At 37.9% G+C, this 26,852-nt stretch overlaps 13 protein-coding genes across 13 annotated transcripts; 3 read left to right on the forward strand and 10 right to left on the reverse strand.

Annotated features, from left to right (window-relative positions):
• BDF20DRAFT_794086 (velvet factor) lies at positions 1 to 982 on the reverse strand (the record flags this gene model as incomplete). Its single annotated transcript, XM_053076243.1, has 5 exons — positions 1 to 59; positions 125 to 140; positions 274 to 349; positions 444 to 703; positions 794 to 982. Coding segments are annotated over 5 exons (600 nt in total), but the record flags the coding sequence as incomplete, so codon positions are not given.
• Positions 983 to 1,513: 531 nt separating this feature from the next.
• BDF20DRAFT_913010 (PB1 domain-containing protein) lies at positions 1,514 to 3,012 on the forward strand (the record flags this gene model as incomplete). Its single annotated transcript, XM_053084014.1, has 6 exons — positions 1,514 to 1,568; positions 1,637 to 1,694; positions 1,770 to 1,849; positions 1,946 to 1,969; positions 2,105 to 2,374; positions 2,441 to 3,012. The coding sequence occupies 6 exons, from the start codon at positions 1,514 to 1,516 to the stop codon at positions 3,010 to 3,012; spliced, it is 1,059 nt and encodes a 352-aa protein (XP_052936372.1).
• Positions 3,013 to 3,599: 587 nt separating this feature from the next.
• On the reverse strand, positions 3,600 to 5,267 carry BDF20DRAFT_819224 (peptidase family C50-domain-containing protein; the record flags this gene model as incomplete). The annotated part of the gene is made up of 4 exons (XM_053077445.1): positions 3,600 to 3,852; positions 3,934 to 4,307; positions 4,390 to 4,647; positions 4,719 to 5,267. 4 exons carry the CDS (start codon positions 5,265 to 5,267, stop codon positions 3,600 to 3,602), a joined length of 1,434 nt encoding a protein of 477 aa, XP_052936373.1.
• Positions 5,268 to 6,143: 876 nt separating this feature from the next.
• On the reverse strand, positions 6,144 to 6,932 carry BDF20DRAFT_819376 (uncharacterized protein; the record flags this gene model as incomplete). The annotated part of the gene is made up of 1 exon (XM_053077453.1): positions 6,144 to 6,932. One exon carries the CDS (start codon positions 6,930 to 6,932, stop codon positions 6,144 to 6,146), a length of 789 nt encoding a protein of 262 aa, XP_052936374.1.
• A 949-nt stretch (positions 6,933 to 7,881) lies between these two features.
• On the reverse strand, positions 7,882 to 9,172 carry BDF20DRAFT_819024 (uncharacterized protein; the record flags this gene model as incomplete). The annotated part of the gene is made up of 2 exons (XM_053077422.1): positions 7,882 to 8,975; positions 9,043 to 9,172. The coding sequence occupies 2 exons, from the start codon at positions 9,170 to 9,172 to the stop codon at positions 7,882 to 7,884; spliced, it is 1,224 nt and encodes a 407-aa protein (XP_052936375.1).
• Positions 9,173 to 9,598: 426 nt separating this feature from the next.
• Positions 9,599 to 10,597, reverse strand: BDF20DRAFT_819110 (uncharacterized protein; the record flags this gene model as incomplete). The annotated part of the gene is made up of 3 exons (XM_053077430.1): positions 9,599 to 9,763; positions 9,829 to 10,104; positions 10,190 to 10,597. The coding sequence occupies 3 exons, from the start codon at positions 10,595 to 10,597 to the stop codon at positions 9,599 to 9,601; spliced, it is 849 nt and encodes a 282-aa protein (XP_052936376.1).
• Positions 10,598 to 10,806: 209 nt separating this feature from the next.
• On the forward strand, positions 10,807 to 13,603 carry BDF20DRAFT_1000746 (oligomeric Golgi complex subunit 6; the record flags this gene model as incomplete). Its single annotated transcript, XM_053074601.1, has 11 exons — positions 10,807 to 11,082; positions 11,185 to 11,315; positions 11,388 to 11,579; positions 11,635 to 11,802; positions 11,873 to 12,322; positions 12,384 to 12,459; positions 12,518 to 12,574; positions 12,645 to 12,839; positions 12,912 to 13,004; positions 13,075 to 13,143; positions 13,206 to 13,603. The coding sequence occupies 11 exons, from the start codon at positions 10,807 to 10,809 to the stop codon at positions 13,497 to 13,499; spliced, it is 2,001 nt and encodes a 666-aa protein (XP_052936377.1). The 3' UTR covers positions 13,500 to 13,603.
• BDF20DRAFT_819095 (uncharacterized protein) lies at positions 13,597 to 15,272 on the reverse strand (the record flags this gene model as incomplete). The annotated part of the gene is made up of 4 exons (XM_053077429.1): positions 13,597 to 14,675; positions 14,785 to 14,868; positions 14,932 to 14,994; positions 15,092 to 15,272. The coding sequence occupies 4 exons, from the start codon at positions 15,270 to 15,272 to the stop codon at positions 13,597 to 13,599; spliced, it is 1,407 nt and encodes a 468-aa protein (XP_052936378.1).
• A 1,921-nt stretch (positions 15,273 to 17,193) lies between these two features.
• On the reverse strand, positions 17,194 to 18,030 carry BDF20DRAFT_913014 (S-adenosyl-L-methionine-dependent methyltransferase; the record flags this gene model as incomplete). Its single annotated transcript, XM_053084015.1, has 1 exon — positions 17,194 to 18,030. One exon carries the CDS (start codon positions 18,028 to 18,030, stop codon positions 17,194 to 17,196), a length of 837 nt encoding a protein of 278 aa, XP_052936379.1.
• An 838-nt stretch (positions 18,031 to 18,868) lies between these two features.
• BDF20DRAFT_835457 (uncharacterized protein) lies at positions 18,869 to 19,312 on the reverse strand (the record flags this gene model as incomplete). Its single annotated transcript, XM_053078842.1, has 2 exons — positions 18,869 to 19,156; positions 19,214 to 19,312. The coding sequence occupies 2 exons, from the start codon at positions 19,310 to 19,312 to the stop codon at positions 18,869 to 18,871; spliced, it is 387 nt and encodes a 128-aa protein (XP_052936380.1).
• On the reverse strand, positions 19,253 to 21,210 carry BDF20DRAFT_869505 (uncharacterized protein). The gene is made up of 2 exons (XM_053080999.1): positions 21,188 to 21,210; positions 19,253 to 21,093 (listed from the first exon to the last, which is right to left on the reverse strand). The coding sequence occupies exon 2, from the start codon at positions 21,006 to 21,008 to the stop codon at positions 19,578 to 19,580; it is 1,431 nt and encodes a 476-aa protein (XP_052936381.1). The 5' UTR covers positions 21,009 to 21,093; positions 21,188 to 21,210; the 3' UTR covers positions 19,253 to 19,577.
• Positions 21,209 to 22,368, reverse strand: BDF20DRAFT_820158 (uncharacterized protein; the record flags this gene model as incomplete). The annotated part of the gene is made up of 2 exons (XM_053077515.1): positions 21,209 to 21,738; positions 21,831 to 22,368. 2 exons carry the CDS (start codon positions 22,366 to 22,368, stop codon positions 21,209 to 21,211), a joined length of 1,068 nt encoding a protein of 355 aa, XP_052936382.1.
• A 757-nt stretch (positions 22,369 to 23,125) lies between these two features.
• On the forward strand, positions 23,126 to 26,850 carry BDF20DRAFT_913017 (Dolichyl-phosphate-mannose-protein mannosyltransferase-domain-containing protein; the record flags this gene model as incomplete). Its single annotated transcript, XM_053084016.1, has 14 exons — positions 23,126 to 23,523; positions 23,622 to 23,697; positions 23,791 to 23,864; positions 23,924 to 24,075; positions 24,155 to 24,263; positions 24,342 to 24,501; positions 24,580 to 24,763; positions 24,834 to 24,923; positions 24,987 to 25,188; positions 25,267 to 25,541; positions 25,607 to 25,737; positions 25,832 to 26,006; positions 26,146 to 26,473; positions 26,637 to 26,850. 14 exons carry the CDS (start codon positions 23,126 to 23,128, stop codon positions 26,848 to 26,850), a joined length of 2,568 nt encoding a protein of 855 aa, XP_052936383.1.
• Between the last annotated feature and the right edge of the window lie 2 nt (positions 26,851 to 26,852).

Here is a 26,852-nt window from a genome sequence, read left to right on the forward strand (position 1 = left end):
TTTTCTTGTAACGATCTTCACTCCTTGACGCGAAAAGCACTTTGATAACTCGGTAGTAGCTGATAATGAACGAAATAGATCAGATGACACGTTCAAAACAGAACAGCTGTTTGCTTTTTTATACCTGTCATTCCCTGAAACTGGAATGATAAAAAGAGAAAAATGGTCATGAGCTATTCCTGTGCTTTTACAAATTACGATATTTCTTGACTCTTCAAATTTTTTATAGCCATTCTTTTCCTGGCATATGTGTGGCAGCTCGAATCATCTTACATTTTTGGGGGTATAAACCACAAACGGTTTTGAAAATGTTTCGGCTTGAACTCGTGTGCTCATTGTCATTGGCTCCCTGAATCAATTAGACGATAAAATCGTTATCAATTGATCCAGATTTCAATAATATAACGCTATCTCATAACTGTAGCAAAACAATGGTTGATTACCCAGCCGCTAAATCGAAAAATATAAATCGCAGCGTATAAGTTCCTTCTGTTCTTACTGAAAGGTCACTGAATATTGAATACACGCCTTTTTCATTTTCTAAATTGTACAAGCAGTAAGCACTGGAAACTACTGATCCAATGAGATTTCGTACAGGCTGAGGTTCTGAGGCACCATAGCTGTTGCTATAACTACTGCTAATAAAATTATTATTGCTGTCGGTATATACTGATGAAGCTTGTCGTTGCCGTGAGGACAATGACTGCGGTTGATATGTGGTATTTGATTCTTCATCTTCATTCTGTGCATTTATATTATCATCAAGTGCGATGCTTTTGAAGGGTTGGCAAACTAGATTTCTTTCCTCGTTTGAATCAGCTGAATACAAGGAACAATGAACTACGAATAACTTTGTATCTGCAGGTGTCAACTCCAAGTCTTCTCCATCTCTCGAAGCTGTCAATTGGACGATAGGTGGTGGATCAATTAACCGCCTGTCTTTTTCGCCGAATCCACAGCATCTGGCTCTGATAGGGTTCTGTACAACAGCTACATACCAAGAATAAGCATTAATATGGATCCAAACATCTTCACTATGTTAAAGCGTACTTAGTCTGTATTCAACGTTGGAACGACTAGGTCGAATAAGCCCAAGTGGTGGCGGAATATTATCATGTTGATAAGACATAATAAAATCCAAGACGGCCCTTCCTTTGTATTTTGTGATGGTTCTCCTTTCTGCTACTCTTCAAATAGTTGACCAGGATTTAGCAAAAAGAAACAAAATTGAAATCTTTTTTGTGCCTATTTAAATTTTTTTATTCGGCAATCACTAAATAGAAGGTTAAAAGCGTTAAGTGAAACATGGGGGTGAGTTACGCCTACATATGTGTGATTTATACAATTTTTTAAACTCTCAATTCGGTACATTGTCCGCTTTTTTCTAAAAGAAACTTCAAAAAGTTCATATTTTCAGAATGTGACTGAAAGTTGGATTATTTTCGTGAGTCCTTTCTCGAATAGAATTTTCGCATTCTTTTCTATTTCTTAGGAAAGGCTCACAACATTATCAATGACTGATTATACCAACTTACGCAAAATTGTAACTGGCGATATCATAGTAAAATGTACGCAATTTTGGCATATACAACTCATTAATTAGGCCATATTTATAATATACAATGACTAATCATAGGTCGATATGGTGCCGATATTCGTCGCATACCTATCAACCAAACACCAACTTACGATGAGTAAAGATGGAAACACATTTGTAATTGTAAATCTCGACTTGTACAGTGGTTAAACTTATTCTCGTTTTACACAAGATTGTGCATAATGATGAACCGTGTTTTCAAGGGTAAAATTAAGCCATCTGATGATATAGTTCTCAAGTACACGGATGATGGTATGAAAATAGTTAAGGCCATTAACCCATTTTATGAATATTTGCATGAATCACTGGTACTAATATCTATTTTTATTTTCTGTCTTTCAAATTCAGAGGGAGATCTGATAAACTTGTCAGGTACACTTTTTCATGCATTTTCGATGTATAACTTTAGCAGCTGTGTTCTTAAAATTATTGCTTTTCTTTTCTGTATTGTACTTAAAATACGCAAACGTGTTTTTTGCCTTGATCCCCTTTATAACTCTTTTTAAGATGATGCCGATATCACACACGCAATCTCCATAAGTAATTTACTCAAAGTAACTGTCTATGACAAATCGACCATTGATCAGCAAGATGAAGCTCCCCTGGGCATCGAAGATTCGTTGAAGGAAGTCCAAAAGACGTTGAATAAAATTTTAAAACATTTCAATGATAGTAAGGAGACGCAACAAGATGTACAACAAACTCTTGAGAAAACGCCATCGTCTGTAAACCGAGAAGAAACAAAGAAATCACGCTCATTGACTGCTGCCGAACTAGGTATTATATAATCTATTTTTTTTTTAATAAAATGGTTTCCACTAACAGCCTTATATTCCCTAATAGCATCATTCGACACATCCGTATCAAAGAATGCCGAGAAGACAACAGAAAACTCTTCTGTTAAAGATTTAGCAACTTTATCACCAGAACCATCTGTAAATTCAACTCCATCTCAAGCAGCCTCGAAGCAAAAAGAACTCCTCCACGGCCAGCCACAAATTGTGTCGCAGGCACAGATGACTCAACCATTACCTCAACAGCTGTCGCAGCCTTTCGCCCACAACGTTCAACAGGCAAGTCAATCACAACAATTTAGGCAGGCTCAGCCACTTCAACAAAACTACCAACAACAGCAACCTGCTTCGCAACAGTCATCTTCCACAGCACAGAACCAATATTTACAGTCTCAACAGCAACCTCCTTCCCATCCTCATTTCCGTCCACAAGCGCCGCTTGTGCATTATACAGGATCAATGCCACCACCGCAACAGAGATTACCGTACCTAAACCCTCCTAACAATAACCGACCACCACTTCCTAAAGTAACTCATCCGTCTCAACAAAATGCAACCAATAGTATAGCTGGTAACCCACAGTTGCCACCACAGCCGTACCGTTCTGGAGCGACCTGGTAGCGGATTTCTTGGTGATATGCTAAACGACAATTTTGTTGATTTTTTGCACTTTACAACTTAGTGTCAGACTTTTTTTTTTTTTTTTTTTAAATGTCAAATTAATTAAAATCGTATTTCTCCATTTTGAGTTACAGTAGCTTGGCCTATGTAAAACTAAATTATCTTAGTTCTTGATATCTTAAAAAAGAATTCTTTATTGTTCGTAAACAAAGAAATAGAATGTTCCCAGCTTGCCAAACTAGTGTAAGCTTATACTATTCTAGTATAGGATATTCACTATAATGAATAAACGTCTAATTGTAATCAGCCTTCACATATACAGGAATACCATACACGACAGGCGCAGCGCCAATTAAATAGGTTAATCCAGAGTGATCTCTTCCCTCAGTAACAGCTTCAGTAAGTGACTTCCCGCTGCTCTTTCCTGTTGTTAAACCCCAAGCAGATAGCATATAAAATGTTAAGCGATCAATGCTTCTGTCTGTAACATCCCAAAGATTAGCAACAACCGCAGGACTAGAGTACAGGCAATTAGTATTAGCAACTACTGTTTGTTTTTTCTTGCGGGGAAGGGGGGAGGAGGAGGCTTACCTTCCGGCTACTAGATAATTTAACACGTATCCGTATGGGTCAAATTCACCATTCGATTTAAGTAGACCGCTACTACATCCCATCAATAACGAAGTTGAACAAATTGGAAGTTGCTTTACCATGTTTCCACGTAAATAGGATTGTCCTGCACCATGGCCGAAATACATATAAATGTCTTTCGTTCGTAAAGCATTTATACACTCTATTTCTGATGGTGATTTTTGCGTGACACCATCCCATTGAGGCACGCTGGTTGCATAGGAAAGAAAATAAAGAATTAGTAATTTGGCATATAGGTTGGACAGAAAAGACTGTGTAGTAAAGGAATACCTTTTCAATAAAGGATCAAGCCTTTTTTGTGTTTCTTGCAAATCACCGGCTGGATTAAGTACGTAAAACGCATCCTTCTTGGATACTGTATGATCCTTCCATTCTTTCGGCTTGATGACCCCGAAATCAGCATATGCTTCTTGAGAATTATTAGCATATGTGAATAGGATGCGGTCACGTAAGAGAGAAAGAGAAGGTAAGCGAGACGCAGGCTGTGGACGAAGTATTGGCATTGATTCGATGGGCAGCATTTGAAGATGCTTGTCTAATATAAGTATAACATGCTCTCCGGGTCTATTTTTAGTGGCATCAATATCTTGCCTGCGACACATTTCATAATATTGTGCAATGTGGGTCTTCACTTCCTTTGTTAACTATTTTCAGATACAGGTTATGATGGTAAATATCATTTTTTGGCACTATACATCAAATTGTTTTTTTTTTTGGCATGATTACCTTCTCTAGGATTTTACGATCAATCAATTCATCAGGAACTTCATAAGTAGACAAGATGAAGAAGGCAATGTCCTCAAGATCTTGAGCAACTGGTTGGCTGCCGAGACGGAGAACCATTCTACAGAAGTTCAAGCTATATTCAATTTTCTTTTGAGGTTTTAAACGCTCCTTCACGATATTGTGCGCAGACTTTATAAAATTTTGTTGAAAGCTTATCAATTCTGATTCAGATTCTTGCGCACGCCCGCTCAGTAATCCCTACGATGATTATAGAAAAGGTTTGATCAGCTTCAGCGAAAGTCATTCCGAATCAGTTGTACCATCATTACTTTGAACCCGCTAAACCAATGTTCTTCCATATTGCGTAGTAAGTCTTTCAATCTACTATCAAGCTTCTTTCGCGTATCCCACCATGCTGCAATTACATTCGGATCAGTCATATCTTTATTATGACTGTTGAAAATGGTATCATCGCTCTCTTGAATTATCTGTTTTAATTCTGAGAGAGCATAGTTATATGGGGTATATGAATGTTTGGAGCCTGTACGCGTTTTGGCACGGTTTAAAGGAAGCTTGAATATAAGTGGTGACTCTGAAGCTCTCAGTTGCATCGCGAATAACAACTCGCTTTCTGGATCGAAAGTGAGAGAGCATACGGTCCAATTAGAAGGGAGTATGTCAATGAACTCATCCTGAAACTGGTGAGCATCCAACATATATTCATTGCAATACTTGTCGGAAACATCCCTAAGATGTTTCTGTAGCCATTCTGGATTTGTAGTCCTCTTCAATGAAAGGAAAGTAGTCTTTTGCTCTTCATCATCATCTTCTTCTTCAATGGATGGCCATTCATTGGTGATCTTCGAATTTCGATACATTATGAATCGATTTGTCTTCACTTTCAAACAGGCTTGAATATCACGGCGCATGCTGACAGCGTTACCCATTGCTTATAAAATGAAACGCGGGAAGGGTCAGTCCCTTCAAGCAAGCACGATAGAAATACTTATAAGTGATACTTACATAAATAATAAGAGCTCTTGGTGGCCCCAATTGATTGATCATCTTTTGCCAATTGGCTTTTTAAAAAGGTAGCTAGACCAGCTTCATAGCTCAGATTATGAACCAATGCAGCACGCTCCGTTTTGTGCCCTGTTTCCAACGCTGAAACAGCATCATCCGCGACCTCACTAAAATTATCAGTGATAGCTTTTGAATCACATTCTGCGTCAGTTCTTCGACCCATAAGCACCTTTCTCTGTTGTGTTTTGAAAGCAGGTAAAGATGAAGCCTCTCCCCCAAATAGTCGTGAGTGAGGGGCGGAAGATAATTTTTGTTGACCTTGTAAAAGTCTTGCATGAGCAATAAGGGCCATCAACTCGACCTATATTTGTTTGCGTAAATAATTTTTGTGTCAGCAGTAATTCTATTACGTTTGGTTGGTTTAAATAGCATTGTCAGCCCTCTGTAGAATAGAAAGATTACTCACCTCGTTACTAATTACGTTACTTGATTCCTCATATTTAGCTATCAATTGATCCAATATCTGAAGACTTTTTTCAACTTGACCCGTTTTTAGCTGAACCATAGCTATTGTAGAACTATAAGCATCATACCTTTGCATTGAATGGTTAAAATTCGCTTACCAGTTCTCATCGAGTTTTGGTTTAATAGCCTTTGCAATGGTATACTTGACTGTGCATCCAAAGCTATAAGTTGTATGAAGAAAAAAATGTAAAATTCCCATCTTTTTATCAAATTCGGTTCTCAATAAAAATATACTCACGGTAATGCTGGGCTTTCGTATTCGTCCCGCCTGCATTGGTTATATCCTCGAGGCTAGTGAGGTACGCAATTGACAACAAATTACTGATGGATGCTTCAATCCCTTCGTTGAGGGTGGTGGCTTCCTCATATCGTTCTTTAGCAATAGCCAAATTTGCTTCAGAAATTTTTAAAAGAACCATATCTAAGCCGTAAGTCTTCTCCTTTGGTTGTAATTGACGAGCAAGGTTAAACTCCTCGCTGGCCTTTTCGTTATCACCGTAGCGTAGATAAAAATCACTTGCAATGAGGTGATCATGGAAAAGTATGCTTTTTGATCTTGTCTTGTCTGCTAACGATCGAATTTCACCAATAAGGTATTCAATTTCTACCCACGAGCCTTTTCGGATATAGAGATTCACCAAAATTTTACAGCATGAACTGATTTTGTGCGCTACAGCCCATTGACACTCACGAAGCACAACCTTTGCTGTTTTAGGGTCCGTCTCAATGAATGACTCATCCTCTAAAGTATTATGCCCGTTCTCTTTGAATGATTTCTCCAGTCCCTTCATGCCTGCATGCAGTAAACGAAGAGAGGTTGTGGCGGCTTCTATAGCTATATCAAGTTTATCAAAAGTGCTATGATACATGGAGATGGTAGAATAAATGTCTGCAAAAAGCATCTTCTGCGTTAAATAAGCTTTTAGGGTAGTAAGTGAGGTTCTGACGTCTTCGCAGAAATCTAACTGCCAAATTTTCTTTGCCTCATTGTACATGTCGATGCTTACAAAATAGAGCAAAAAAAAATAAAAATCAAAGCTATTAACAACAGTTTTTTAATGATATTTTTGAAAGTGATATTTACCTGTTTTCAGGATCATCCATAGTGATGTAATATTGTGCAAAGTTTATCAAATATTGAACTTTCGCGATAGTTATACAGTCAAATTTCTGAACGACTTCGCCAATTTTTTGAAATTCCTCATATGCCTTGCCTGTATAACCTAATTGTAGATACAGTTTGGCAATGTCCGCAGCAATTAAGACAGATTCTAAATTTAAAACAACGTTACTAAGTATTCAGAAGAAGAAGAAGGATGAGCAGAAATTCAAGTTACCTGATATAGAGTGGGTGTCAGGTTTCAATCCATTATTGAGTTTCAATAAGAGGTTCATTGCTGCTATTTGATGCAGGGTGTCGCCATGAAGGCCGAAAAAATTAGAAAGGATCTTTACATGAGCATAGAACTGGTCCACATCATCAATTTTATCGCGAGCCTCTTGTAGTTTAGTCGGCGTATTTTGTTTAGCGTCGAAAACTGTGTGTAGATCTTTCAGCAACTTCGTCCACGGTCGAATACAGAGATCAAAAATATTCGGCTCTATCTCTTCTTTCAAATCATTTTTATTAATGGCGATCAAAGAATAAGCGAAACCCATATAATAATCTTTGTATTTCAATAATTTCGTATCGTCACCAGAAGATTTCTATTTTATATAAAGAATTGGTCAGAGCACTTCTTTTTAATAGTAAAAGCTTTCTTTACTAACCTCGCTATTCTTCAAAAGTTCCACAGCATCCAATGCGCAAGCCAACGCTTGCTTGACATTTTCATTTCTGTTGAAAGCCTTTTTTCGTTCAATGGATACGTTATCTAAGAGTATCCTGATTCGAGTAAATCACTTTTAGCTAGAATACAATATATTCTACGAGTGAAACCAGGGTTACCTTGCTCTGCGAATAGGGTAAGTTCGTCTGTCATACATCTTCAATAATCTATCAATAATAACTTGCTGATGACTAAGTAAATCCATCTTTGATGACAGTTTACCGCAAACTTTCAATTCACTTTCAAGTATAAAACATTGTTGGATGATAGGAAAATCAGACATAGAGGGGAAATTATCGGCTACAATTTGAACATTACTTTGGGCCGTTGGATCGGCCACTGATACTGCCAAATACTTCTCAATAATGTTGGTTAAAAATCCCTCTTCAGTCATTCTAGTTGAAGGAGATGTAGTATCATGTTTGCTGGCGAATGATTTGAGAGCAGCTGTTGGAATTCTCTGCATAGCAGTGCGGTACGCATGAATGGCTTCGTCCATTCTTCTTGCAGCTTGGCAGCAGACACCATAAAGCTCGTATCGTTTACATAGATGTAGTTTACCACTCGTTGTATTAGCACGATTGACATCTCTTTCCAGCAATTGAATAGAGTTTTTAAGAGCTGAAGTTGCTTCGGAGTGCTTATTAGCTTGGATCATCATTTTGCCTAGATTATAATAAGCACTTGCGAGATAACCAAAGCCTTGATGATATAATGTATCACTACACATCTTCTCTGCTTTGATTAGATACTCGTAGGCTTGTTTGTAAGTGCTGTTATCATGAACCTTGAATTGCATTTGGGAAAGTAAAATCATAGTTTCAACGTAAGATTGACTGATTGTTATGGCACGCTTTGCTGTAGCCTGTTTCGTTTTAGCAAGATTAATGCCAGCAGCCATTATCAACGTGCATTGTTTTAATGTTTGTTTAGTCTGATTAAGTACATCCGTCCATATATCGAAATCATTCGTATCCAATCGTGGTGGTGTTTTGAATGGATCATTATTCATTTCACGTTTTGTCTCCGTTGCTGTTTTGACCAAATGTTTACAGCTTCGGCTGAATGCATCAATAGATTGACAAAGGTAATATAGCGCATGCTCAGTATGATGTGTATGGGTAGGTCTGGCTTGCAGAAGATTTTCGACAGATTGTAAATACTCAATCACTTCTTTTAAGAGGATTAAAGTAAATGGAAGATCAAGAACTATAGAGTGGTTATATTCTTATTAGTTCTCTTCTATAAGAATTTATCAAAGAATAATATAACTTACAGGTGCTGTTAGCAAGCATTTTATTCAATTGAGCTGATCCAAGAGCTATCTTAGCATTTGCAGCATATGCAGCATAATAATAGTTATCCACACTATCGCTGTTGACGATGTTTTGCAGAGTGCAACTCATGTATTTGTAGGCGCTGAAGGTGCCTTCATAATCTTGACCCTTTCTGGATACGTAAGCAGCGTAATCACACAACACAAAGTAAAAATCCATTTCAGAAAGGTTTTTCAAATCCGGTTGCGCTTTTTCCAAGTAGTCCAAATAAAATTGCTGCAAATGTAAATAGTTGGCTATAAAGAGCTAGTTAGCCTCTGTTGACAGAGAGGTGAGTATGGTTAGTTTTAATTACTTACGTTGCTTTGCCGCCTTCTCACATTGTTTTTCATACTGTACGCCTATGCCAACCATACGTTCCATTATCCGTCTAGGTTCCTCAGCGCCGGATAAAGATGACACCTTCAGAGCGAGCGCTTGAATGTCGTAGGCGGGGAGAGCATTCTCCTCTGTAATATAGCAATCAATGTTACTAACGTTCAGTTGAATCTTTCCTTACAATTTTTGTATCTTACTTGTAGAAGCAAGGTCATCTGCTACCTTGTTTAAGAGACGGTATAACCAGTTCAGGTATTTTTTTGCTTCCTCGGGCTTAGTGCTGTGTAAATGCTCACACCAATCATAATAATTGCCTGGTTTATTCAGTATGTCTGCTAAGAACTAATGTCAAGGATTGTATCAGTACAAGTTTATAGAGATGAATAATTCTGTAGAGTATATCATACTTTTTTTAAAGCACCATTGTGCATTTGACACCAACAGCGTAATGCATTCATTTGAAATGATAGTACCAATAAAATAGTTGTGTGATCTCTGCTCGTTGAATCCAATGGAAAACTGAAAAGTTCTTGATATTTATTGAAGATGATCTTTGGGTTGTTTTTCTGTGTATCAACATTTAAATCGATCTCTTGTTGTGAGCTGTTACAACATAATCTAACTTGGACTACGTCCGCCAAAATTATGCGAAATTTGCGGATTTCTTCGAGGGCTCTATCATACTTATAAATTAAGAAGTAGTGCTTTTTTATCAATATTCGATCTAGGTGTGTCAACATAATAAATAAAGACTATCAACCACAGTACCTCTTTGAAATCAACCATTCTGCTGATCAAGCTTGCTGTGATTTTTTCTATTTCATATGCTTGTAGTGGGACAATGCCATTCATATGTCGTAAGCTTGACAAAGAGGATAAAGTACAGTCAATTAGACATTTTACCACGACTGCTATATTACTGCTTGTTCCTGATTTTTGTAAGGTATCCAGACTTTTTATGCTTTGCTTTGCAATTTTGAGTGCTAACGGTCCCAGCTTTGTAGCCATTTGCCGAAATTCTGCAGGACTTGGCGGTGGTCTTCGCAGTGATTCAGGCTGTAATGGATCTACTCGGAAAGGCTCTAATACTGTCTGCCGTACGTTTGAAGCAAGTCTTTCAGTGCATTTCTCAAAATCCCGTAAATCAGATAATAAATCTGATGATAGATCACTCATCCTTCGAGACATTGACAGCTATTTTGTTGTCTTTTTTTTTGACATACAACGAATGTAAAAGAAAGCCAAAAAAGGAACCAAAGGCACACCACGAATGCGTTTGAAAAATGCGCGAGAAAATCACGGACTTAAAAATTCGCGCCATTTACAGAGGGGAACTCGATTTCTTATATTGATGAGCAGCAGCTCTTTTAATTTCATGCCACTTGATGGAGACAAAAGCACTACATTCGTCAACGACCCCAGAGTCACCACCTTCTTTGTCTATCTCTAATAAGCCAAACAAACTATTGGCAGCTAAACTTAGCAAAATACTCTACTTATCAGCGTCAGAAGATACAAAAATAAAATCAGCATTGACTTCGCTATCAAATATACCCGATCTAGATGAGACGAGCCTTCGACATAATTTACGAGGAACTCTTGAGACCAAAGAGGTCAACACAAATAGGAGATTTCTATGCGCTTTTGAGAACGTGATTAAGGTGAAAAAATCTGTCTGAACAGAAGTTCGAGTTTATTGTAATTAGAAGAACTAACCTATGCGATTTTATTGACGTGATATTTTATTTGGACGAAACCAAAAGTCCTTCGAGTATCTAGAAACGCATGTGGGACAGATGGAGAACGACTGCAAAGAAATGAAAAAACGGCTTCAAAAAGTAGAGTTGCAAACAGCGAATATGATTGAGCAATCATATAACATGCAAGAACGCAGGTAATTATTCAAAATCGTTCAGTACTGTACATTATCATTTCAAAAGTCTTATCCGGCCTAATCAACATACAGTGCTTCATACACCACACAGATCCATGTAGCAGATACATTCCTACAAAAGTTTACGTTGAGTGAGCAGGAAGTCAAAACACTCAATAGCTCTTCTGAGCCTATCGACGCCAGCTTTTTTGACGCACTGGAGCATCTACAACAAATACATACTGACTGTCAGCTACTTTTGACAACGAAAAATCAAACAGCAGGGTAGGGTAAATTTGTTGCTTTTTTAGTCTAATAAGGTTCTGATGAATGATTTTAGGCGTGATATTATGCAATCATTGTCCCAATGTCAGGAAAACGCATATGATAGACTATACAAGTGGACACAGTATGAGAGCAGAAAAGCTTTCAGTGGCGATAGTATAGATGTTACATCACTACTGCCTAAGGCTCTGAGAGCTCTTATGTTAAGGCCCGTATTATTTCAGTAAGTATCAATGGGGAAAATTCATGATTTCCCCTTGCCATTCTAACCTTTTTCCAATGAAATGCTATAGAACCATCCTTGATGAAATTGCATCAGCCAGACATGATTCTGTGGCTCGTGCTTTTATGAACGCATTAACGAGAGGCGGCCCTGGAGGTACACCGAGACCTATTGAATTGCAAGCTCCTGATCCATTAAGATATGTTGGTGATATGCTTGCTTGGATTCATCAAGCCTGCGCCTCCGAAAAAGAGATGTTAGAGACTCTACTCACGAGAAATGAAAGCAAAAATGAAGAAATGACGGAGACAACATTAAAAATAGCTGATGCCATAATGGACTTAGTTGATTGCGCTATGGAAGGAACTTGTCGACCACTGAAATCACGCATGGAACAAGTTCTAGTTTTGCAACCAGGAGCAATTACATCGTATAAGATGGCCAATTTGATTCAGTTTTATACCATTACTCTGAGCAAACTGATGAGAAAGAATGCCACTTTGGAAAGAGTTCTTTATGAGTAAGTCGCTTTTAGAAATAATAAAGAAGACTGGGGGGTTAACTGATATGTTTCACTAAAGGATGACAGAGTTGGCATACAAATACTTTTTTAAGACGATCAATGCACAAGCCGATAGACTGATGCAATCAGCTGAGGCAAGTATTTATAAACAGGCAAATTTTGAAAGTCGTGGTACTTACACTTTTCTTACAGCCCCCAAATAGAAACTTAGCAGTAGCACCGACCATAAGAGAAATGACAGTACAATTGGTAAGAACTGCTTCTGTCAATACAATAATGAAACTCACTAAATTGCTAGGTGATTATTTTGATCCTTTAGAAAGAAATATTAGCATCCTACGATTCATCGCTTATCGTCACAACAAATACTACCGAAGGATTCCCAGAGTTTAATTTTGCAGAAACTCTGGATGCCATTATAGAACCTTTACTGAACACATGCGAGCTGTCTGTAGCTAAATTTAGCAAAAGTGACCAAGAAATCTACATGCTTAACTGCTTATTCCATATCCAGGTATGTGTGTTTGAAGAGCGCTCTTACAAAAACTTTTTAATGACGAATCCCCTCTTTAAAAAAAAAAAAAAGAGCGTACTATATCCATACGAGTTTACCGAGAAAAAAAGAGAAAGCATTAACCAACGAATGACAGACTTATTAAACGAAATTGCTATTGAGGAGGTAATGGTTTGGCCAATACATGTTTTGCAAAAGAAGAGAAAATTGATTTTACTTTGCACTTATGACGTAGTATAATGATTTGTTAAAGCAAGCTGGACTTACTGAGATCAAAGAAACAATCACTAATAAGAAATCTGATGTGAGTTTTGTAAAGCGTTATGTTATTAATGGACATAGACTTAACAGTTTGATCAATTTTAGGTACCACTATCTTCTTTACCTCGCATGGATGTTAAGTCTATCACAGATGCAATGGGTAAATTTGACTCATTCCTCGTCCTAATTGGTGCTGATATTTCAACTCGTCTTGAAAAACTTTCCTCCACGCAACATTGTCAGCAAGTGCAGTCCATCGCCATTCGTAAGTTATTCGATACATACATTGAAATCAATGAAGCAGTGAAAGACCCGAAGAATGGCTATGAGAACCCAGATTCTATCTTACCAAGGACTATCGAGGATATGGAAGCAATTTTTTCCTTTGCTTTAAGTTAATAAGATGAGCGACAATTTTATTAACTTCTGTACATGTATCAGCCAAACATATCCTTGTATAAAGTTGTAATTGCATTAGAAGAACATTAATTAAAACTTATTTTTTCGTAAATGTTTGTGTATTTGATATATTGATAGAAGAAAGTGACTGATTTGAGGGCTCAGATGGTTGAGAGCCATATAAAGTTTGCTTATGATTGGATGCAACAGATATACCTTCTTCAGAAGTTTCCATTCGTTGTGCAATGGGTATTTCAAGGGGCTTGAATGTTTGGTGTGTCCAGACGTAGGGTATGGACTTGATACTGTTGGTTACGTTTCGAAACCAAGTTTTCAATCCTAACCTCTGTATTGATAAAAGTGCTGCAGATACTAAACCCGTACAGAAACCGATACCATCATTGGAATAAGCTACTAAGGACCCAGTTGTCAACAGCATCACTACAAAGTCTTCCCTTTTCCGAAATTCATCTTCATGGATGTCACTCACAGATTTCGCAGCACAACCTAATTCAACACCTGAAATAAATAACATCACTGCTAAAATAGATTTGGGGAATGCTTCCAGAAGCCCTACCAAAGAAGCACCAAACAAAATACCTAGAATGAGTTTGCACAGTCCTAGGAAAACAACAGATACTTCTGATCGAGCACCAAAGCGATATTGTCCTGCTAAACCACCGGAACCATGACACACAGGCATGGCCCCGAACCAGCAACCAATTAAATTCATGACACCTACACTCATAGCTATGTTGGATGAATTAGCGTGTTTTTTGGGGAATAACTCTTCAATTAAAGCACTTAAAGCAATGACAGAATTCAACAGTGTCAATGGAAGTTGGCCAAGCCCCGCATTAAGTAAACCATTTTTGAATTGCTCTGGCGAAGGAATAATGATACTATCTGGATAATGCCCGCCTATGACCGAGGGTCGCGGCAGATTTTTCCCAGCAGCAGTCGCGTACATATACACAAGAGCAAAGATCAAACCAATGAAGAATAAGATTAAAGCAGAGGGAATCCTTGTACGATAACACGCAACGACAAATATGAAGGATAGAAGAACCCATACATTATTGTCGGACCAGTTTGATCTATCTACTGCCCATCCCAACGTCGGAACCATTTTCTGAGCCTTTAGTATGAGTTGTATAGCGGTGCCCAGCTGTAGTCCTTATTGAAAGGCATGAGAATAAATCAATTATGTCAATTCGTCATGTGGCGTTTCACTTAAAATCTTAAATGACATGAATCTTAATGTTTAGAAAAAAATGCTGTGTACCTTTCACAATAGCAGGCGGCGTATATGATCCTACAAGATAAACCGTTCGTGTTATACCTAAGAAAAAAACGAACATTGCGACGGCTTTTGACATCAGTTAGAAGAGTAAGATTAATCTTGACTGGATGAATTGATTGAATCACTCACCCAAACCAGCAGACATGTTCTCCTGAATATCCATATTTTTTGTCATAACAACAGCAGCAATTGCTTTTCAATCATTATCATTATCCAGTGTGAATTCAAGTACTTTTTTAGTTTTGATTTCTCGACTTCTGGCAAGGATGTCAAATGCGTATGGATGTACCTTTCATAGGTTGAACGCAAACAGGTACCTGAAACATCAAACCCGAAAAAATGTTCCATATGCCGGTAAACCATAGAGTACTTGTCAAATTGATCTGTCCGCTCAACGACAGGGACATCATAATTGGCAAAAGTGTGCCTAAATCACCTAGACTCCCTGAAATCTTCAAGATCGTTATCATCCAACTCTTAAACGTGGTATAAGCTTACTTTATACCTCTTGTATAGTGAAGTTTTTCTTCAATCTTTTTATGTAACGTGTACACAGCATAAAAAGTAATAAGGCGTTCTGGGAAAAATACGGTGGAGAAAAAAAAAATTGCAAAAAAGGGTTATTTTCATCTTTTACAGTATTCGTATAGATAAACATCCAGAAATCTTCTATAATTGGTCAATCACCGAAGACACGAAGTTTAATAATAAAGTTCGCGCAGATATGATAAGGAAATGGAAAGACTTTTCCTTAAGCTTTCTACTCTATCACCTATGACAAGTTCTTCGATAATTCACGTATATCGCTCTAATAATTTTACCAATAAGAGAAAAACACTGGCGAACTGATACGGACAAGCCAAACCCCAATACTGACGCGCCATCTTCAAAAGCGGCTATTCGAACACCGTTTGAAACTAAGTTCTTGCAATTACAGATGGGTTGCCCATAGAAAAATCTCTGATGGTATCAAATTAGATCAAATAATGTACTGCTCAAATATGCTTATAAGCTTAAGTGATATGACAATATCGCATTGCGAGCTAATTACTGTGAGGATCTGCTATTATCTGTCTTTAAGTACAATTCTATTTGAATTGGAGATAGTCGTGTCCGCTCTGTCGTACTTGAGATGCGACGGTAATATACTGCATGAGTAAATCACCCACAACGTCACACAAACATTCCTTACTAGCTACCACCCACATTTTCATAATATTTGAGCTGCTCAACTGGTGTCCGATGAACATTGAATTATAGATACAGCTGCATGATCACTCTGAAGCTGCCAGAATGATAACACATTACATCTCATTTTGCTCTGAGGTAGACGCGTAATCCACGCAAAGGGATATCTATTCTTTTATGGAACCTCTGACCAACTAAGTAGTTTCTGACTGTAATCCACCTGTGTCAGCTATAGATTCTGATATAATTCGCAAACAGCAAAAAACAATAGCTTTTTATCAATATCAATAGTTTCAATTTTCTTTTCTATCCCTTTCGTTTGTTCTGGAGAGAGAAATGAAAACGGTGGTGTGTCATTAAGCTTTCGTATTTATTATCTCTTGTGTTATTCTTCCTATCTGTTCTTATAGTACAATTCGACGAATAACTCAAACCTGATAATAACTGCTGTTCATACTGCTGAGCTATATAGTCTTTCAATTGGAGATAAAACCACAGCAATAAGCGAGTAATGTAGCTAATGTTCAGCAGATTAAGTAGCTGATACTGAATTTTGTTCTGTAGTTAATATGATGTAGCACTTAATGATAATAACAGAAACCTTTGATTCTTATATTTGAGGTTTTTCATCAGCTTCTGCCTTATTCATGTAAGCTAAATTATGGGTGATAAATTTAGAACATTATTTAATGTAAAAGGATTGATGGTTAATGATCACGCAGCTAAGCATAAAGTAAATCATACGCAAATTATTCTATTCCAAGGAAAGAAGTGGCTCATCTTATTCAATACATCATTGCTCTTAATCTGGTTTTTATTAAAGGTAAAGACAGCAATTTCACTCATCTCTTGTTTTGTAGAAGGCTGTTTTAGGCCTATTGATGATTCTATCCATCCATTATCCAGTGCACCAATTGTTACACTCTCGTTATATTAAAAATTAATTGTTTTAACACATTTCCCGCTCTCCCAAAACCTGTGTTGTATGCAAGGTACAACATTACTCCATCGCTCTTTTGGTTATCCTACAATATCAATTCATCATCTTTCAATATAAGAAGACCCAATCTCATGTCCATGGAATGTTGGGTCAATTTGACAAAAAAATTCTTGCTTTCAGATAAAACTTATTGTCTTTCATTAAGCAGATCTGACAATCTGACTCGTTGGAAAGCATGCATTATATGCAACTATTTCTATAATTTAATTCAATAAGACCAGCACAGTCGGCCATTCAAGTTGAATTACATGATTATAGTCAGTGATGTTCATCGTTTCCATCAAGTCTCTGACCAACTTATCAGCAGGGTCATCTTTGTCTTTGTTCTCTTCAATGTAGTTTGAATATGCAGAAGATGTCTTCATGTAGTGTTTGAAATTCTCCATTGTCATGGAAGCTTCCATCAGTGGACCACGTGTAGGACGGCTGATTCTTGTAACATCTTCAGATGTTGGTGTGATATACCAAACTTGGTTTTTGAATGGATACTTTATATCACGATACATATTTTTTATATAACGAATATTCTCATTCGCAACGGGATCATATACGTCTTTAGTAAATCCCTTTAAGAGATTATCAGCTTCAGGCTCGTTCTTTATTCGAGGATAATAATAGCCAAATATTGCCAATGTGCCCTTGCCATCTTTTTTCAATACGCGTTTGGCTTCCTGCAAGAATTTTTCATGGTCAAACCAGTGGAAAGCAGTACCAACAGTAATCAAATCGACTGAGTTATCAGCAAATTGAGATAAATTCTCGGCAGGCCCAACTTTGTAGGTTATGTTACTTCGTCGAATCGCGTTATTAATTTGCTCTTCTAATGTGTCAATACCGTGAACTTGCTTGAACTTTTCAGCAAGTATGGTAGTCACCTGACCAGTGCCACAACCAACGTCAATGGCTAAGTTATACTCTCCTTGGTTCGCGTTATGAGTTTCATAAATAAGAGAGTATATTTCATAAGAATAGGTAGGCCTAAATTTGGAGTATGCATTGCCAACGTAGTTTACGTTCTTTTTTTCACCATTATTAGACATGATATGAGAGTTTTGTAATTTAGGGAATTTTGCGGAAAGATACTATGCGCAAAGAAATGTTTCATTAAGTAAGTGCCGTATTTATGTTTCTATTTTATACTTTTGACGAAGTGTATGACGTGTTTCCCTATTGAAAAGAAGGTTCAACCCTATTGCCTTATTTGACCGATGATTACGCATGATGAAACCTGTAAACTTTCCTTTTTGGTTTATGAAAATAGTTCCGCTATGACTGTGAGGATGAACTTCAACCTAGTTCAATTAAGAATGCCGAATGCCGAATCAGTGGTAAATTTTGTAAAGGCATCTCTAAGCATGCTGAATTGGGCTCAAACGGGTGCTGTGACAGTAACCCATATGGCTAATATTTAATTATTGTCTATAAAAATCACGACTGGGATAATGAAGTTAAGATAGACAATTGTAAGGATCTGTATATATCCAAACACATGTTCTGCTGGGGAAAAATCCATTTACAAGAATGAAAGGTGAATTAGCGTCAAAAAAAAGGAGAACCAAGGGAAGAGTCTTCGTCTCAAATATATAGAAGCAATCAGTTAATTTTAAGATTATTATACACAGTACATGCGAACCGGTTGCTATGGTGGTTAGATATTAGATAAACAAAGCAGAGTCGCTCATTATTTGGCCAATATTCATCAGGCATGCATAAACCGGACCTGAAATTATAATCGAGCAAAGCTAGGCTTTTTCCATGAGAATGATACAACTTCGAACAGACATCTATCCTGTGTCCTGTAAATCTTGCCTATTGCTTTCATTGTAGATTTTTTTCTAACCAGAGGATTGAATGGATACTCTATTCGGTCACCTTTGTTTAAGGGACAATACAATTTCTCATCCATAAGGTTCGATTGTTCTTCATGTTTGGTATAAATACACGCAAATTTGAATTGTCAACGTTTTCAGTTATGAACCATAAAGTAACATTAATAGGTGGAATACTGTTTATCGTAGGCTTGATTGCTTTTATCGTTGTGACAGCATCAAAACAAACTAGTTGGTCATCGCCACCTTCCTCACCTTCCGCACCTTCATCAGAGGCAAAAGCAGTGTGAGCCGTTCTATCTTGCGTTATTATTTCATCTATACTCCGGCTTTGATTCTACATTTTACAAATAATCGGCAGTATATGAATGATGGTAAGCTGTATAAACAATACGAGACTCAGCAAGAGCGGCAAAAGTAACAGTGTCAAAAAGTTTTGATCTTTTAGCATAGAAAACCAAAAGTTCCACATTGCTTCCTCGCGGTTGACCATCTGTTTATACTTCCTTTCTCATTATAAAAAGCCTTCAAAGCACACTCGCTCCAAAAATTAAACGTATAAAACAATAAGTAATACGATAGAACCTAAAGCAATACAGCATCGAAATAAAAAAGGCAGTGCTTGGATATTGGAATCATTTATTACTTTGCATTTAAAAAGAGATATTATAAGCAAGCACATCGGATTATTACTGAAGGATTGCCGTTTCGACTATTTTTCTGCTATCACTTTACCGTATGTTGGACGAACGTACTTTTTACAAAACAGGGGGTTTCGTACTGTCTATTTGATCCGGTCGACGTTTCCAAATTATATCTAAATCTTCACGTTGCGCTAAAATACGTGCTATTGTTTCTTCCCATTGCTCATATTCGGTATCCTGCACATTACCACCCATTTCCAAGACCTTTAATTCTGGTACACCTTGCTTTAATAATAAATCTGCTATTGCTGCAACATCTTCATGCGTAATTTTGTTACACCCAATGTCTAAACGTTGGATACGGCTTGTTAAGAGCTCGGGTACATTAGCAGGGTCAGCACCAAATCCTCCAACCGCATTATTAAACAAGCCTAGATAGTTGAGTTGACTGTCCATGAGCATACCAAAACCCTTAGGACCTATACTGTTTTCACCTAGCTCCAAATGCTTTAACCTATGAGAAGCAGCACTAGCTAGTGAACACGCCGCCTCATCATTGAGCAGATTTTGACGAAGTTTCAACTCAATGACATTACTTTCTAAAAGATTGTCAGTTATGCTTTGAAGCGCTCTGGAATCAATGGCGTTGTTGTCCAACCACAAATGAGTTACGGTTTTATTCTTGATTAAGGATTGTCCAATTGCACTTGCTAAAGCTGAACCATACTTTATCCGTTTCTCATCAGCCTTTTTATTGTTCTTCTCTGCATCGTCATCCTCCAATTTTGTAGAATTTCCTAGAGCTGGTGGCGTTAAAGCAGTGAAGTCTGACTGATCAGAAACAACATCAACTAATTTCAGCACTCGTAGTTTTGTTGCATTGCCTAATGCTGCAGCGATCAGGCTGGCTCCCTCTAATAATGGATTTTCAGATAGTTCCATCTCTTCAACTTTGCTTGAAGGTACTAGAATTTGCTCAGCAATGGCTTTTGCGCCTAGCTTTTGAATGTTATTGATGCCCAAATTGATTCTGAGAAGACCTGTCAAGGCGGGCGCAAGAATCTCCATTGCACGGTCATCGAGTTCATTTCTGGTCAAATTCAATTCCTCTAAATGCTTGTTTTTCGCAAGAGCCTCAGCAAATAGATATATTGCTCTATATTTGTCTTGTTTATTGCATAACAACCCTTTATTTTCTAAATCGAGCTTTCGAAGTCCTTCGTTCGCTGCTAAACCTTCACAAAATAGACCGAAAACATCAATGTCGCTACCAAAAGTGGACGTGCCGAGATTCAGTGTATGAAGAGTTTCATTAATAGTTAATGCTTCACTAAGTTGATCCATCACTGTTACATTGAGAGCATGGCCAGAAATGTATAACTCTTCTAAAACTGTGTTGGTGCCGATCGCGTTAAAAATTCGACCAAGATCGGCTGCACTGACTCGCCTAAAACTGAGAATATGTAGTGATTTCAACTTTGGATCGTTCTCCTGAAGTTGCTTAACCCATCGATCTATGGCACCGTCATTACCACCCCAAGCCATTTTATAGTCGTGTCAAAGAACAAAAGAAAAAAGAATGCAAACTTTAATTTTCAAGCGGTATAAATTTTTTATGCAGATCGTAACACTACATTGAAACGCCACTCTCCATATCAGTGAACATCCCATTCAAAAAGCTTTCAAATACAAAAAAAAAAAATGCCTGTGCGCGTAAGTCTTACAGATAGTATGATTGTATTTGTTCAAAAGTATTCGTCTTGAGTATCGACAAACTCTGTATCTTCTTTATATTGCAAGCCTATCTCTTTTCGCCAAGCATCCATAGCCCGGACTTGTTCCAAGGAGTCCCGCCAAGTCATAAATTTGCACTGTCTTTGTCCTCTTATTACGGCCTCCGCGACAGCGTCCGCTTCATAAACAAACAGATTCGTTTCATCCAATTCGATGGGGATTATTTGCTTCTTTTTTCCGTATTCAGTATACTCTATTTGTACAGGCCCTAATTGAGGTAGGTCAGGTCGCCAAAGGTTCAGTATCTTCAAAGAACCTTTACTCCCAAGGACTTCTACACTACTATCAGTATCAGAAAATATGCCAGCGAACAATTGGGCGGTGATATTATTATTAAATTCAAGTGCTGCATTCGACCATTCATCAACCTGACTTTCCGGTTGAATGTATCCTGTTGCTTTCACTTTGATGAGTTCGGCAGTTGTAGAGGCGTCTCTTATTTGCGTTATTTCAGCAATCAATCGAGCAAAAGACAAAGGATCTGTAAAATAATAATTTTTGAAGTACCCAAAAAAAAAGAAAAAAAAAATTAAAGACAATCTCTCATTTACAATCTGGCATAAGAGTACTCACAGCCACCAATGTCCATAATAGCCCCCCCTCCTAGTTCCTTCCTCCATAACCTTGAAGAAGGGCCTAGGGGTCTCCCATCGAAAGAAAAGCTGGCCCGTATGAATTTTACCTGTCCAAGAGCGTCAGACTTTATGAGTTCCACGACCTTGGCTGTTTGAGGATGGCAGCGGTACATGTAAGCTTCCATAACGAAAACTTTATATTTGTGAGCGACGCCCAGTATTTTGCGGACTTGAACTTCATTCATAGCCATAGGCTTTTCGATAAGCATATGCTTGCCAGCTCTCGCTGCCAACAACGCCAGTTCATAATGTTGAGGATGAGGTGTTGAAATGTAGACAATGTCAACATGTTCGAAAGTGAGTAGCTCAGCGTAACTGCCAAAACTATGCTTTAAATTGAATTCCTTGGCAAACTTTTCTGCGCTTTCTTTTGAACGACTACCCACAGCCACAAGTTCGCATTTCTGGCTCACTTGGAGAGCTGTGGCGAAAGTGTGAGCAATATTGCCGGTTCCTAGGATTCCCCACTTTAGCATGGCTGATATAGCTGGTAAAACCTCAAAGTAAGATTACAAAAGTGGGAGAGAGAATAAGGTTTGCGCTAGCTTTATTCAACTATATGTGTTTGGAAGCGTAGAGGAGGAACAATTTTGATTACATAAGAAGCAGTTAAAGTCAGCTTGTTGAATCGAACCAACTTGTCCAAACAGGCCGTTAGTGTTAGAAGTTATTTCCTTAGCCAATTATTCAAACTCTAGCATGGGTTAATGGTTAGCTTGCGTCATTCTATTGAGGAAGAATAATCCTCAACTGACGCTGAAAAAATGTGGGGGAACTAACAGAGTTTGTTCTTCAACTGTTTATCCATGAATTTCGATAATTGAACCATATCCACTCAAGTTAGACCATTTTGGCCGACAATGGAAGTTTCCTTCGTTCATGCCCAAAAAGCATCTTTCCCAACAACAGAACGTTATGACATTGTATCCATATATTAATATTCAATCTTTGTTGTTTATATGCTACGGCATGGATTTGGACCCAGCACAGATGCCTCGCGAGCCATGGGATTTTACTTGGTTTTCGGATGCTCCGTCGCTTTTTTTTCGGCCAATTTCTAACCTGCTTAGGATCGCAGCATTGACCCTTTTCAGGGTGTTTACTGTTTCTGTGTCCATTTCAATAAAAATTGGGGTCAAATCTGCTGGTTGCCTAATTTAACATTCCTGTAATTCATTTATTTTCTCCTTCTTTTTTGCACTTCCTTTCTATGTGTGATTTCGAAAACAATCGATGTCATTAGATAACATTCCACAGAATTTTGCTTCTGTGCCTGAAAGACTTGACTCACTGTATTATAAAAATATCGGCTCAACCGTAACACCACCGCAACAGCAACACGATCATATACCCGTTCCAATGGAGGACGTCGGCTATACTTCGGGATTAGCCAATAACTCTGATACCTTTCGTAAAAGAAACAGTGGCTATTCACGCAACAACAAGCTCCACAGCGATTCCGAGGATTTCGACTTAGACTTAGCGACCCATCATAAGTCAGACAAGTTAAAATGGAGGAAAGCGGCTTCAAAGCAGTTGTCTCGTAAGCGAGATTGGTATATTGTACTGTTTTTGACAATATGGGCGGCCTATATTCGTATGTACAAACTACATCAACCGCCTTCGGTCGTGTAAGTAGTCCTTTTATCAATAGTTGATTCAATCTACTCTTCCACTTTTACTGTATCTACTGATACGCGTAACTAATGGGATATTATTGTCCTTACAGTTTTGACGAGGTTCATTTTGGCGGGTTTGCGACGAAATACATCAAAACACGTTTTTTTATGGATGTCCATCCACCTGTAAGATATAATCTAAAGTTGACTTGATACAAATTGAGCACTGACAATCATTAATACTATTTATTTATTTTCTGCCCATGTGCTTGTTGTCAGTTGGCGAAAATGATGATAGCATTGGTTGGTAAATTAGCAGGCTTGGATGGTTTTGATTTCAAGGATATTGGAAAGTAAGAATCATGATAAAGCCATCAATTTTGTGTATTCTTTCAATCAACATTCTTTAAAGAGACTATACTGCAGATAATGTCCCTTATGTGTTTATGAGAGGATTTTGTGCTTTGATGGGCTTATTGGTAGTACCTATAGCTTACCTCACAGTTCGTGGTGCTGGTCATTCCATTGCTGCAGGATTAGTCGCTGCTTTGATGATCTGTTATGGTATGTGGATTTCACTAAGTTGCCAACCGAAAACATTGTCATACCAACTCACTGACCATGTGCATTGCAAAACGAGTAGAAAATGGGCTTATCACCAACAATAGACTAATTTTACTTGATCCACCACTTCTATTCTTCACTGCTGCGACAATTTTGATGTGGATCAACTTTCACAATCAAAAGAACAAGTACGCTACGATGTATTTGAAGTACAGTTTGGACTTTTTTCGTCTGACATTTTGAAAATTGCCCTTAAAATTCAATAGACCTTTTCAATTCTGGTGGTATGTTTGGCTAATGCTCACTGGTGTTGGTTTAGGTTTAACAGTGAGCTGTAAATGGGTCGGATTATTCACCATTGCAACGATCGGTAGCTCAACTGTCAAGGGTTTATGGGAAATTTGGGGAGATACGCGAACACCTATGGTAAACAACAAATTCAGAGTAAAACGAATAACACAACAATGATGGCGGAAGTTTTAAATACATGTCTATTGAATGTAGATTGTGTTTTTGAAGCATTTTGGTGCTCGGGCAGTAGCATTGATTTTTGTGCCCATTTCTATCTATATGCTCATGTTCCAGATTCATTTTCACTCTTTGCCTAACAGTGGTGAGGGCGATGGATTTATGTCACCTGAATTCCAGCAAACATTAGATGGCCACGCAAGTGTAACTTCTCCTATTGGTAACTTTTTTCTTTTCTCTATTGTTTTGTACAATGCCAGATCCGCAACTCACTTTGGGATTAGACATAGCTTATGGATCCAGGGTATATATTAGACATGTCGCAACTACTGGTGGCTATCTTCATTCTCACCCTCATAGATATATAAGCGGGAGTAAACGTAAGTACGTTTTGTTCTGATCGATCAATCACACCTATTACTCAAATTTTCGTAACTTTATAGAGCAACAAGTTACATTGTATCCTCATCGAGACAACAATAATTGGTGGACTATTCACAAAGTAAACGATGCAGACCCTGAAGGAATTGAATATGTTAAGGATGGTGATATCATTACATTAAAACACGCTGATTCTGAAATGCGTCTACATTCACACGATATGCGGCCTCCAATCACTGATCTAGACTATCATTACGAAGTGAGGTAAGACTCTCTTTGTGTCGTTATGATCGTCTGAAGATTTGTCAGTATTTACAATTGTATCCATGTAACTTGATATAGTGCGTATGGAGGATTTCCCAATTTTACGGGAGATAGCAATGATCAATGGAGAGTAGAGATTATTGAAGGGGACAAAGCAGATCCTGAGTCATCTCAGCGATTACGAACCATTCATACAAAGTTTGCGCTTGTTCATGTTTTGCAACGCTGTTCATTGTTCTCACATAACGTAAAATTGCCTGAATGGGGCTTTGGCCAACAAGAAGTGACCTGTATCAAAAATGGAAAAATTAAGAAGACTGTTTGGTATGTTGAGAATACCGAAAACCCATTATGTAAGTCTGTAACTGCACATCGTTAAAATTTAAGACACAATCTGACAATTTTTACGGAAATACAGTGCCTGAAGATACAGAGAAAGTATCGTATAACAGATTAGGCTTCTTGGGCAAATTTTTAGAGTTGAACAAGGTTATGTGGAATACGAACAAGGGTTTGACTTCTTCTCATCCTTATGACTCAAGACCAGAGGTAATTTGCTCGCATTGTACATTGTTGTTCTTTTAAAAGATGGAATAGTAATAAACGTTACTCATCCTATTTCTGGTTTTCCTTCCTGATATAGTCTTGGCCATTGTTGCGTCGGGGTATCAACTTTTGGTCTAAGGATAAGCTTCATATCTATCTTTTGGGAAATCCGTTGGTGTTCTGGTGCGCCTCTATATCTGTCCTTGTCTATATTATTCTCAAAGGAGCCTTTATTATACTCGAAAAGAGAGGGATCAAAAAGCAATTTGGAGGTAGTGTATATATAAAACATCAATTACTAACAAACAAACAACGAAACAGCATAACCATAGAGTTTATGCATAATAAACATTGGACATTTCCTTTTATTGATACGTTGCGCACTGACACACAAAAACAAATCTTAAATAGACTTGAAGAAATTCTACGATGAATCAGCTGGCTTCTTCTTTGCTGGTTGGTTTTTCCATTACTTCCCCTTTTTCCTGATGGGGCGACAGCTCTTTCTGCATCATTATATGCCTGCACTCTACTTCTCCATCCTTCTCTTTAGTGTTGGTTTTGACTTATTGACCATCAGATTGGTTAATCGTAAACGGCTGGTGGCTGCAGGCGTTTTCATTCTCGGCGTCATTCATGTCTATAGATACTTCATACCCATCACTTATGGTGAGCCTTGGACTCAATCTCTTTGTGAAAAGGCAAAGTGGCGATCGACGTGGGACTTTGACTGTGCATCGTAAGTCATCAAGTATGCTTTTTAGAAAACCTTTTTTGCTTTTTGTGTTCATTTTCTTGTAGCATAGAAAAATAAGCTACACTCTCGCATTTTTGACTTTTTCCTTTCTATCCCTTTGTTCACTGTGCTGATATAAATCATTTTATGACCTTTGTTACTACAGGTACCATATTGACTACGAGAGTTACAATACTCGTAAACCATTATACGTCGAAGGGTTCTATAAGGTCAAAGAAGTGTTCAACAACTATTTAGGTCGTGAACAAGAAGCTAAAGTAGTGGAAGGCGTCAATCTCGTATCTGATAAAATTGATATTCCTCCAATAGATATATCCGCTTCTTGGGACTCGGATTTACCGTTAGAAGCTACACAATAAGC

The sequence above is a fragment of the Mycotypha africana genome, assembly GCF_025528875.1.
Source record: "Mycotypha africana strain NRRL 2978 chromosome Unknown BDF20scaffold_5, whole genome shotgun sequence".
NCBI classification, from domain to species: Eukaryota; Fungi; Mucoromycota; class Mucoromycetes; order Mucorales; family Mycotyphaceae; genus Mycotypha; species Mycotypha africana.